This window comes from Microtus oregoni, unplaced genomic scaffold (assembly GCF_018167655.1).
Source record: "Microtus oregoni isolate MIOR12 unplaced genomic scaffold, Mior012 000062F_ref0000492, whole genome shotgun sequence".
Lineage (NCBI taxonomy): Eukaryota > Metazoa > Chordata > Mammalia > Rodentia > Cricetidae > Microtus > Microtus oregoni.
This window is the reverse complement of record NW_024543872.1, coordinates 2,045,209-2,058,448: the sequence shown is the minus strand read 5'-3', so window position 1 is coordinate 2,058,448 and position 13,240 is coordinate 2,045,209. Positions and strand designations below refer to the sequence as shown.

Here is a 13,240-nt window from a genome sequence, read left to right as displayed (position 1 = left end):
TTTAATACACAGAATGCTTTTCCTTCTGTTTACACTGTCGTAAATTACAAAGTATTGCTCACTTCACAAAATAAAACCATTTCCAGATTATTTTTGACAGTATCAAGAAGCATGGAAGCCACAACGAACAAATCTGTACAGTTGTGAGGAATGCTGACAGCAGGGAGCAGGTCAAAGTGAGCCCCAGGTGCCTGGATTCTGTCTGTGCCTCTGCAGTCCCCACCACCTTAACACAACAATCCTCTCCTAGGTGCTCCAAACGAGACAGGTCAGGACACGGGTCACCATCTCCATCACCTTAACAGGGCCATTCTCTTCTGGGCATTGCAAGCAAGACATGCCAGTACGTGGGGCACCTCAGGGAAAGACACCACAACTGGCTTTAAAAAAAAAAAAATCTAGATTTACAATTTTTGTTGTTTTAAAATATTTTGCCTAAGTTACAAATATAGAGATCTTGGTGTGAAAAACTCATGCTAAGATAAATATAGCCAATAGGATGGGCCTCAGGTAATAAAATAAAATCGTGTTAAATTATCTTCCCCACAGAACAACTTTATGACAGAAACACATTTGGTTAAAAAAAACCCACAACCTTATTTTTTCATAACTTAATAATAGGTTTATTATAAAAGAAAAGTAAGGAACAAGACAACAAAGATTCTGTGGGTTCATGAGTCATCAAATGTAGAGACGTGGCAAAGAACTTCCATTTCCCATTGACATGGACTTGAAGGGCCCAGAGGAGGAGCGGGAAAGTGCCAAGCTGCGGGGGGACATCCAAATGTTCTCAGATCACTCTGTGTGACAAGACACATGCCGCATGTTGTAGGACACACCCTGGAGATATGGAGAGGCCACAACCAATCCCATAACACCCTTTGGGGAGTCACGCAATGCTTACAGAAAGGAAACTTGGGGATGCTCAAGACCACGCTAGAGTCACTATGAACATACACTACCTCACAGCAGAAAGCCAGTGCCGAGGAGCATGGGCTGTGGAAAGCAGGGCCATGGGGGAGCGGCGAACTTTTATCGAAGCACGAATCAGGACAGAGGTATGTCAAGGTGATACTGCATTCACGGTCAACGTTCACCAGGCATCACAGCAAGAAAAGGGGGGGGGGCAAGGGACAGGGCCATAACCAATGCACTGCATTGAGTTCTATTTGCTAAAATAACATTCTTGCAGCTAAAATAAAATACATCTTACAATATAGGTTTCATTTAACACTTAACATATAGAATTGTCTTCTTTTTGTGAAGGTGGAAAATGTATACTCTACCAAGTACCTTTATGAATTAAGTTCCCTTTTATTAATGGTAAGACTGACGTTTAAAGGTCTACGTTTTTTTTTTAATAAGTTAAAGAAAGATTTATTAATCACTCTTCCAGCAAAACAGACATACATACGAGGCACGGCAAAAGACCCAAGGTAAGGGGTTTCCTACCCTCACCCTTGCTCTCACGTGGAGGAGGGAGACACAGTCCCCAACACTGCAGTCCACTGTGGTCCGGGAAATCCTACCACTTGTTTGAAAAACAAATCAAGTGTAAGAAATGTTTTTATTCCGTTAGCGCTACCAGCTCATTTCCCTGATAGATTAGAACAGAACGTCTTCGTTTTCTATTAAAATCTGCACGATCAGCTTTTGGTACCGCATGTCATGGAGGGTGGTCAGAGTACTGTCCTCAGGGGGTCTCATCAGCGTGGGCCCGAACACAATTCCAAGATTTTCTGCGTTCATTAAATTGTCCTTTTCATTCATGGTAACCCTGCAAGGCGAGCACAGAAACTTCAGGCAGATTGGCAGAAGGGCTAACATACTAGCTATGCATTTGGGGTCTGAGACAATCTCTGGGTCTTAGGAGGCTGCGAAAGCAAGTGGAGACCAGGAATGGTAGGAAGTCATCTTTTAAAGATAATTTTCTGATTTGTTTTCCTTTTTAAGTTATTGATCCTGCCTTCAGCCAGTAGAACTAAATGACTTACTAGGATCTACTGAGAAAACAGGTTAAGGATTGGGAGCCTGTCCTTCTTGAAGAAGAGTGTGCAAGTGTAATTTAGGCGACAACAATTTGAAGGGGCAGGAGGTCACTAGCCGACCCATGGCCTTCCTCATAGGGAAGTCTGGTTTTTGTCACCGCTTCGTACTGGTCTGCATGCTGGAGAGGGGGCTGAATGTGGATTGGTACCACAGGAGAAAGACTGTTTGTAGAACAGGCTGCTATGTGTTTAGGAAGACCCTGGCTATTGTCACAGGGCAGGAGAATGGCTGGAATGTGGCCAGACTGGAGGGCAATTGTTTATTATGCCTAGTTCCCAGAGGATGAGGTACAGAGCAGTCATTATTGTTGGACCAGCATCCAGAAAAGAAGCAAAGAGGTTTTAAAGATGAAATCTAAGTCCTCAAGTTGCTTTACTGGTTTCTTTGCAGAATGAATGACGATCTTCTAGGTTCTTGCCTTCAGGAATTTACTCTTTTAAGAGCGTTCATCATAGATAAAAAGGAGTAGGTTCTACAAGACAGAACATACTGTGTTAAAAACGTGTTTAGGTTTTGCAGAGAAACAATCCCTTGCTCTCTGTTTCTTTGAAGCAGATTCAAATTAGCCACTTAATGTTATTTTTCGTCAGCTCAGTTTGAACTGTTTTCATGTTGCAGAGCTCAGAAAACAAGCAGGAGAGAGGCCGCTCTTCACTCTGGGAAGAGGGACCCCAATTGAGAAAAGGTCTCCATCAGATTGGCCTATGGGGCAATTTCTTGATTGATGATTTACATGGGAGGGCCCATCCCACTGTGGGTGGTACCATCCCTGGGCAGGGGGTCCTCCACTGCATCAGTAAATAGTGATAAATAGCACGAGGGCGCCGTGTAGAACAAACCAGTAAGCGGAGTTCCTCTATGGCCTCTGCTTTAGGTCCTACCTCCAGGTTCCTGCCCTGACTTCCCTCAGTGCTGGACAATGAAATAGAAATGCTAGCCACATAAACCCTTTTCTCCCCTTGTTGCTTTTGCTCATGGTCTTTATCACAGCAACAGAAACCTAACAAGGACAGAAGTGAGTACCCAAGAAAGGATGGCTGTCGTAACAGACCTGACCATGCTGTTTTTCTGAGGTCTGTGGAGTGTTTGGAACTTTGGGCTGGGAAAGCCATCAGTGCGCAGAGTCTAATGGGTGCTCTGTGTGCTCTTGGGAGATAAGAACGTTGAGAACAGCACAGACATGGAGGTCTGGCTCGTGAAGTTTCAGAAGGAAGCAAAGACTGCCCTCAGGGCTGTCCAGAGAGTAGTTGGAATTGGAGTTCTGGTCACCTGGGACTGAAGAATCAGCTGTGATTAAGAAACCAGCATCATTGAGGTACAGTCTCCTGGGAGTATGTCCTCAGGGCAGCACACAGAAGTGTGGTCCAGAGGGAGCCAAGGCTGCATCTCATGCTGACAGCTAGACTTGGCAGTGGGACAAGGGGTTAGCCTTCCTCTCTGGAGGAGACAGAGGTGCCTTTAGAGGGAACAGAGCTGCATTCCTTGGGAATCTCCAGTCCCAGTTTCTAGAATCCGTACCACACCAAGAGCTGCTCTGTATACTTGCAGTGGGGTGCCCTAATGCCTTTCCACCCTGGGTAGATCGGGGAGGTCAGGCATGGAGATGTTGGCCTACTTTTTGAGGTGTATCATCAGGTATCGCAGGGTCTCATAGTGGGCAGGAGGCAGCAGCATCAGGACCTCATGGACGGCTTCCAGCCTCTCATCTGCATTGGAGATTTCTATAAAGAACACAAAATCAACCACGTTAGATACCAGCAGTCCAGAAGGTCGATGAGAAGTCTGCCTTGCTTTCGTTGCAAATAAGGCATCTGACAAATTCATACAATCTCATATATTCTTTCACTCAGCTTCTTTGTGTCCCGTCTCATTCCAGAAAGAGCTGAGGCTGAGCACTGTATGTTTAAATCAACATCTGTGAAATAAGTGGCTTTTGCGCTCACCATCCAGGGAACAGGTATACTATAGGATTCCTAATTCTGGGGGCACATACACAGTTTCTGATGCACTTCTGAGGCCTGAACTTGTTAAATCTACCAAAGCTCTAATTTCTTCTGTATTGTGTGTTAGTGTGCCCTTGAAGCTGTCCAATGGCTCTTTCCTTCCCATGCCTCCAAATACATTTTTCAACTCAAGGACATTGGCAGATGAGCCAATCAACAATGCCATCAATAAAGGCACATTCACAAAGGCATGGCAAGGGTTAACCTCATGGGCAGCCCAGGCTAAAAGCAGATACTAGGCACGTTAACAATGGAAGGAAGAGTGTGTGAACTTGGGGCCACTGATAGGTATTGGCAGGAACTCAAGGAAAGCCCTTCTGTTATCCTGGGACAGAAACACTCCGCTGCTAGAACCTTCTCTATCTGAGACCAGAACCCAGGAAGGAATGGTCTTGCTAGGGGCAGAACCACAGCTCAACTGGAAAGGACACTGGGCATGGATCTTGTGGTGGTTTGAATGTAACTGGCCTCCACAGGATATATTTAGCCCCCCTAATCTCAGGGAGTGGCACTATTAGGAGGTGTGGTTTCATTGGAGTGGGTGTGGCCCTGTTGGAGGAAGTGTATCACTGTGAGGGCTGGCTTTGAGGTCTCCAATACTCAGAATACCATCGAGTTTGTCAATCAACTTCCTGTTGCTTGCAAGATGTAGGACTCTCAAATACTGTCTGCCTGCTCCCACCACGCTCCCACCATGATGATAATGGACTGAACCTCTGAACTGTAAGCCGCTCACCACAGTTAAATGTTTTTCCTTTCTAAGAGTTGCCAGGGTCATGGTGTCTCTTCACAGCAATAGAAACCCTAATTAAGACAGATCTCAACATGCCCTTGCTTCCTCCTGTCAGGCATTAACATATATCCTAAAGCCTTTAAAGATATTTAATATTCCACAAAGTCAAAGAAAGTTCCTTAGAGAAAGCTCAGCTTCTCGCCCATGCATCTCAGCATCTAAATTCCTCCTGTTTTGTTACTCCAGTGCTCACAAAAATCTTGGAAAAGATCTGAGCTTTAATTTTCCTCAGAGTAAAAGGCCTGTAGTCCTCCATACTTACTCGCTGCCTCTATAAACTTGGAATAGGTGTCATATGTGATGACGGGGATCGGTAAGTCTCTGAAGTACAGTTTCAGGGCTCCGGTGATGATGTTTATGTCTGGGTAGATGTTAGCAGAGATATCAGCCTTCTCACCATCTGCAAAACAGGGAATGGTCCAAGTCTCAATGAGATCTTAATTCACCAAGTCAAAGCAGGTACAGAGAAAGGAGAGCCAGCATTGAATGTGTTCTGGCAAGTCCCAGAATCTCAGCTCTTAATGTCAGGAGCCTGGGGTGACAGAAAGGACCCCTGCAAGGGTGGCATGGTGGTGAAGAGGGAGGACAGACAAGAATACAGGAGGATGGATCAAGAGTTTCTCTGGGTTCCAGTCCCTGCTAATGAGCCAACAGACATTGATCACAGTAACTCCCTATTGTAGGCAGACCACTTCATGACAGAGCAACACTCTAGTATGAAGTGACATACGACGATCCACATGCATGAAATGCCATAAGGAAACCCATTATTCTGTGGCCAGATAATCTTTTTCTAACCTCTATGTTATCTTTGCCAGTATTTTTTGGCCTTGGACTAGAAGATGATATCTTTGGTTTCAGGCTCACTGAAGCTTCTTTAAATCTGACCCTTCCTACTCATAGCACAGGTACAATGACATTTCTTGTTAATTGCTATGATCATTCTCAAGGCATCTGTGTGTGCATATGTGTGTGTCTATATATGTGGTATGTGTGTAAAGTGTATGTACATGTCTCTTGTGTGCACACATGGAACCGGGAATGACAGTGGTGGCCACCAAGACCCAGCTATCCTCCTATCTCCAACCCCACAGTGCTGAGGTTACAGGCACACACGAGACCATACCTACATCTTTATGTGGGTTCTGGAGATTTACTCAGATTCTCATGCTCCCTCACCAAGTGCTCTTGCCTGCTAAGCCATCTTCTGGGCACTCTGAAGCATTATATATATATATATTTTTTAAAAAAATTACATTTATTTTTAGGGGGCCTATCTGTGCCTTGAAACACACACAGCAGTCAGAGAACAACGTGAAGGAGTTGCTTATCTTTTCCATCTTGTGGGTGTAGAGTATTGTAAGGTTGTAAGGCTTGGTGGCAAGTGCTCACTGAGCCATCTTGCTGGTCCTTAAGTCATTTTTTTAACTCTAAAATTTTACTATTAATATCCATCTATTTCACCTAACACAGGTCATGAGATTTCTTTTTGGAAAAATATTGTTTGATTGTATAGACAGTATTAACCTGCTGTATATGGATAATTAAAAGCATAAATGCCTTAGCAAATGGTTCTAAGTTTTTAAAGAAGCCATAAATAACTAAAAGCACAAACCAAGACATTAAATGCATAGCAGATATGACAGATTATTGAACAATATGATGGTAACAGCCAAGGCTCCTGGACAGTGTGTGTCCCTAAAGAACAAAGAACTTATCTCCTGAACCTATGCTTTCATCCCCAACTCCCTTCTCTGGAATCCAGAGAGAAAAGCTCTCACTAAGACCCTGAAATGAGAATGCAGACAGCATTCTGTGATAGTCTGTGGACAGACTTCCCACTCAAATCTTTCTCACACTCTTCCTTCTGGGGTTACCTGTCTACCGAAACACTTCTCCCAGAAGAATGTTAAAGAACGGTTCTTCCGATTTCCGAAGAACGACTCTCAGTAGTTCCCAGACCCCACTTCCGCTGTTAGTGAGCTCTTGTTGCTTCACTGATGGTCAGGATAAGTCAGGCAGCATTAAAGACAGTTCACACTCACCTCTGTCAAATGCCATCTTGACATCTTCAATGTGTTCTGTGAACCCAGAGACTCTGTAGATCCCTTCTGACTTCAATCCTGCAGGGCAGGGGAGAGCAGGAGAGATGGGGAGGACTTTAATTTTGGGGTCCCACGGCATGTAAAAAGCCATTCTAATTTTCTACCCGCACTGAGTGCTGGCAGGAACTGTGCAGATTTGGTTAGTGACCTGATCGATGCATCCTGCTCTACTGCTCAAGAACCTGGATTTTTTCCCACCAAGCTTCACTTGAGTCTGTCTTCATCTGCTTGTTGGAGATGGGCTTCTCAGTGGAGTCTGGGTCTTCCTCCTGCCTGGGTGCACAGTGAGCTGAGATCTAAGATTCTCCCTAACTACCTTTGGTCATCAGACTTCCTCACACTTATTTCACCAATGCAGGCAGAGCTCGGCTTTCTCCCTGGCATCTCATTCAGCCGTGTGGTGTACTGTGCATAGCTACCCTTGGAGAAAACTAAATTGTATAGCCTCTTGTGTTTAATCATAAGTGAGACAGTATGCTAACCTACCAAGCATGCTTGAAATCAAGCATTACTCATGTAAATAGATATGGTAAAGTTAAATTCCATTTAATAGTTTGAAAACTTAATCACTGTGAGAAAGAGAACATATTTTTGCCCTCTTGAGTATACTGATGTGTTAAACACATGCTAAAACCTAGCTTGCTCTCCTACCCAGTGGGTGACATATAAGATCCAAGTAGCAGAAGGATTAGAGGATCAGACTCCATATATAAAATTGAACTGGTGTCAAAACTGAGCTACAGCAAAAAGGAGTGAACTATATAGTCTGTCTAACTCTTGATAACTAATGTACATTCCTGGCTTTAAAGTTTTCTTTCAAGGCCTATGTAATACTGCCATATGTGAGGGTCTGTACTTAATACAAGGGATGGGTGACTCTGCTCTTTTCCTGGAACCACGGCAGCCATGTGCAATTTCACAAGACTCGGCTCCCTCACGGCAGCCATGTTGAATCCTAGCTCTGCTCTCTTGTGGCAGGCACGCTTGCTTAATTTTAGCTCTACCATCTCACGGCAGACATGCTCAGTTCATCTGTGTTCAGCACCCACTGTTGAAACTACCACTGGAAGTGACCCGCAAGACAAAACTTGGGTGCCACTCTGTTCTGGTTGGGAACAGGCATTGCCAAAGAGGTTGGTCACAGCCGATTACAGGACACAGTGGTGGATGTACAGTCCTGTTTATAGAGGGGAGAGGACAGCTAGGGAGCCCCCGCCCCAGAAGCTGATGACTGGAGGCTGTCCTGAGAGATGGGCTGGGGTTGGAAGAGCAGCAGAGGCTGCCCGCCAGCCTTCCAGGATTTGTTTTCTTATCTCCCTACTCTAATGGAACACTTGGTTTCGAAACAACATCTCATCTCTTTTGTTTTGTTTTGTTTACTATAGATACAATGTGACCAGTCACCCCCCATTTCTCCTGCTATGCCTTCTTGTGATGAACTGTACTCTCAAAGTGTGAGCCCAATAAATGCTTCCTTTCTCCAGTTGCTGCTGTCTGGTATTGTTACAGCAATGACAGTTGTAACTATTACAGCTGGTCATGCAGGAAGAGTGGAAGGAACCAGCACACCCTGTGCCCTGGATGCTGGGCACTGGACAGGTCCCTCGTATGGGTAGTCTTGTTTTGATCCTCAGCACCACCTTCTGGGGTACAACTGATTCCACTCACTTTACAGAAGAGGAAGCATTTCCAAAGAGGGAGCAAATTCCTTGTTGAAAGAACTCAGATAGGGTGAAGACATCCTCCTCTGTGACCTGTGCTGCTTTGGAAACAGTGTTGTGTTTATCTGTCCCTCCGATTCTCCAATTTACCACCTTGAGGTTGAGAACGGAGACTTTCATATCATCAACATCTATTTAACGTATTTAAACGCCCAGTAAACATTTGCAGAATGTGGACAAGCATGACTTCTATAGGAATGGAAACTAATGATATTGGTTGGCTAAGTATATTTAGCTGTATGTGTGTTTGTGTGTATGTGTAAAAGTCTGTCGTAACAGGGGCAGTAAAGTGAGTCGGTTTCCTCAATGAAAATGAAAATCAATGTAATATAGTAAGTATAATATAATAATATAATGATAGTATTTTACAAACCTCTCGCTTCAATTTCCCGAATACAGATGTCTACTACCATGGGCCTCTGAGTATTGTGAGCTTTTACGAGTGTGGTGAGGTCACAACAGTACACTTTCTTGATCCTCTTGAGATCAGGCTGGCAGTCATTGGGGACATGCTTGGAACACTGTTTGTGTACATTCAACCCACAATCTGTGAACAAAGAAGCCACATTAGCCTCGTTGGGTCCTTTTGTCAAATCCCAGGACAAATTATTTGCTGCCAAAATACATATTATAGCACCCAAGGGTTTGATATCTTTCCTGGAACATTCATCCCATCAGAAGATGGTACTTTCCACTAGATGAGCACAAGATTCATCCTGACTATGAAGTTTTATATGACTGAACTGTCCTTATGACTGCCTCTGTTTTATAGACCCAAAGAGCAGAACACCTAGCTGAGATGGTCAGTGTGCTAATAGGCCTTTTCTCTTTAGACTGGAGTTCCTGGGGAGTCCACAGTGATCTTTGGGGGCATAGATTCTCAGCGTTAGTCTTGGCTTATTAAGGGCACAGAGGCTCATTCTAGGCCATGCCTTTAAATCCTGGATGCTCTTTTGTAGGATACAGAATAATCTGTCAGCAGGACTGTCTGCTCTTTGATTTGCACCCAGCCCTTCCAGAAGTTCAGCCTGGAGTTTTCCATCCTTCTTGCTGGAAGCTAGAGTGAGCCATTCCTTTTCTGCTTGCTGTACTGTGACAGAGTGGAAGTAACGCTGCCCTGTACTCTGTCCAGTAGTACAGTACCCGAGAGCTGATATTTGACGACAAGGCCTTGTAATATGATGATTACAGTAATTATTTATAAAGCTTATATCCAGAGCCAAAGCTGCAAAGGTGCTTTTAAGTTCAATGCACAAATTAAAAGCCTTGTTAGCAGCTGGTATCCACCAACGAACTTTCTCCACAATTACGTGACACAGTTTGCCTTCTGGAAAAATGAAAGTTTAATGGCCAAGTTGCTCACTGTGAATGTGCTCGGTACTTAAAAGGTCTTCTCATTGTTTCTCCTAGGTATAAAAATGGTATTTCTATATGTACACATTATTGTGCATGCACAATAATAAATATTGTGGCCAGTTGCTTATAAGAATAGTGTTAACCACAGCGGAGGTCTGACGCGTGTGGATGTCTGTGCAGTCATCAACGTTGATTCTCAGGTAATAGTCCTGGGCTCAGTTCTCTGCTCTCCCTTTCAAAGGAAAAGTTCAACTAAATCCATGCACAAGTCAGTTTCATTTTGATGGAGCTACTGAGCGGGTGTAAATTTAAATTTGGACTGAGCTAGCTAGAACCGGTTTTCTTCCTGGGATCCTGGTTTATAAGGTGGGGATTTACACCAGCACTGGGGGATCATGAAGGTCAAACAGAGGCTAGTGCCTCCGACCTAGCGTGGGCCAGCACTGCGAGAATAAAGCATGCAGGTACACAGAGAGGAGACATGGGGCCTGCCCGGCTGTTCTTCCGTTAGGGAATTTTATTGCATCTTACAGACTTCAATTAAAAATTTTGTTTTTGTTAAATTGTAGCAGAATAGACATAAGATATATTTACAATTTTAACCATTGAATTATAATTCATTTATATTTAATTTCTTAAAATTAAAATTTATTTTAAATAATTTAATAATCATTTAACTTAACTAAATCTATTTGTTTGTTTGTTTATTGCAGAAAAGGTCTCACTGTGTATCCCTGACTGGCCTGGATCTTGCGACATAGGCCAGGCTGGCCTCTATCTCACAGATACCCAGCTGCTTCTGCATTTTCAAGTGCAGAGTTAAGTGGCATTAAAACCACGGTCGTATAGCTACTGCAGCCACCTGCTATGAAAGCCTGTGTGTTCCGGCAGCACTCCAACCTGATGCCCACCAAACAGTAACCACACACACACACACACACACACACACACACACACACAAACACACGCACCCTAGACTCACTCACTGGCAGTGACAGCCTGTGGAGTCCTACCTAGATTCTAACAGCGGCATTCCTTTGCACTTTGCTTGGCTTTCCTGCCTTTTCTAAGACTGACGAACACTCCATTGTGTGCCTATGCAGTGTTATCTGTTTGTCCGTCAGTGGGGTTGGGTTCTATCCATTTTTCATCCACGATGAATAATGCTGCTCAAGCATGGGCCTGCAAGTGTCTGGTGCAGACACTGCCTTTAAATGTTAGGATTATGTGGCAATTCTGTGCTTAATTTTCTCACAAACTTTAAGACATTTAGTTTATTTACATAGAATACAGATCCTATGAAAATTAGGATGCTTAAAGCAAATTTAAAATCTGGACCATTAAAAAAAAACTACATTGTGGAGAACTGAGGTCTGTGGGGACTCCCTTGACTATCCATGGCCAGTGTCTAGTCTTCCTGCTCTTCAGGGAAATATTAGATCAAAAGTAACCACTGGAGACAACTTACACTATAACCTTACATTATGTTTCCTTTCAAACAAAATAGAAACAGAAACAAACAAAACAATCTCAGAACTCGTCCACCCTAGAGAAAGTCGCTGATTACAGCTAACTGGAGTCCAGACTCCTATTTCCATAATATTGACTTTGGACCAATTTCCTGCAAAAACTGGATAATATCTGTGGCAAGGGATATTTTGGTATGTACAATCTGACAGCCCTAACTAACAAGCACAGAGTAATTCACGTGGTGGATCCCTGCACTCAGGCCTGGAGCTGTGGGATGCCTGTGAAGCCATGCGGGTCTGTTCTGTGTTCAGCAGAACATTCTGGAGAGGTTGTTTCTGATGTGGGTTTGTTACCTGCCTCAGGACTCGGGATTGGAAGCTAGAATTCCTCACACAGCAGTTAGGCACTGACTTGGGGTGGCTTATAGATGGGACACTAACAAGGCACCTTCCAGGCAGAAAGGAAGGCAGAGGATACGTGATCCCATGAGCTAAATGGGTACCACGGAAAGAGGCACCCCTCAGTGGGAGTCACCAGCTGATTCTGTTCATCATGTCCTAGGAAGGAGGCAAGCAGCCACAGAATCTGTGGTATTCCAGTCAACCCCAGAGGCAGCTGCTCTTGTTCTCAGCGCCAGTGTGTGCCAGGAAAAGCATGGCAGGGTGAGCGGAGAAGCCCAGCTAACATGCTGGTTTGGCAGCCCTTCGCATTTTGTTCAGTGTGTCTTAAAGAAGATGCGTCCCATGACATTGGCAGCTGGGGTTCGCATACAGTTCTGGTTGGGAAACTAGACCCGGGGTTCAAACTACTCTGAAGTGTGTGAAAGCAAGATGGATTTGATCAAAGCACACTGTATGAAATTCTCAAAGGAGGAAGTAAAACATTGAAATTATTTTTAAATTTAACTCTTAAATTATTTAATGGACATAATTTCACTGTCAACTTGATGGCAAAGAACTGGATGTGAGCTCTGGACTGCTGCTGCTTTTAAACGGATGTTTTACCACCTAGCATCTGGCATCGCCTCTAAGACTCCATCTCTTTTTCATTTACTAGGAGATAACCATATCTTTCTTTGGCTCTGCTGGTGAGGGTGCAGGGCATGGTGATGTTGGGACCAGTGTTTGTGGCAAATACAACACTCACCACTGTTCTTTTTTTATGTCCTGTCTGCTAAACTAAAATGGGATAGGAAAGATATATAATAAACTGGATTTTCGAAATCTAGGCAGTTTCATTAAAATCTACTAAATCATTTTCTCTTAAGGGCTGCGGCCCGTTTGGGGAGGCAGGTACATTTTAAGGAAGTGTACCTGTTTGGTGACTCTTTCTTACGTTCAGACAAGCTAGACTTCTGAGTTCATCCAACCACAGTCCCTAGCTCTGAAGGCTGCTTCCCACTCAACAAGGTGGCACTTTTTGTAACTAGAAGAGGACAAAGTTTTGTGTCTACCTGAACAGCGGACTCCTTGGGCGATGAGCCCCCACATGAAATTGGCACAGTATTCACACCAGTGTGGGCCTCGGAACGTGTGCACCTGCGGGGCAGACAGAAGAGCACAGAACGTTCAGTCACCTGAAGGCACCGAACCTGACGCAGAGCCTCGGCAGCAGCGCTCTGGCCCTGGGCCTTTTTTGGTCCATTAAGGCAGAGTTGCATTCTGTTCTGAAAGAAACAGACAGACTCTGATCTTTGAAATTCTTCATGGATCCAGCATACACCGGCACAGGCAGAATGTGGGG

General features: G+C 44.2%; 1 protein-coding gene across 1 annotated transcript in view; it reads right to left on the bottom strand.

Annotated features, from left to right (window-relative positions):
- Positions 1-599: 599 nt before the first annotated feature.
- The window catches only part of Chn2 (chimerin 2), a 292,825-nt gene continuing 280,184 nt past the window's right edge, over positions 600-13,240 (bottom strand). The window contains exons 8-13 of the mRNA XM_041640219.1: positions 12,951-13,035; positions 9,045-9,218; positions 6,891-6,968; positions 5,108-5,245; positions 3,665-3,770; positions 600-1,777 (exon numbers count right to left, since the gene is read on the bottom strand). Of these exons, the coding sequence (XP_041496153.1) occupies positions 1,606-1,777; positions 3,665-3,770; positions 5,108-5,245; positions 6,891-6,968; positions 9,045-9,218; positions 12,951-13,035 (753 nt within the window). The 3' untranslated portion in view covers positions 600-1,605. The remainder of the gene's footprint in view (positions 1,778-3,664; positions 3,771-5,107; positions 5,246-6,890; positions 6,969-9,044; positions 9,219-12,950; positions 13,036-13,240) is intronic.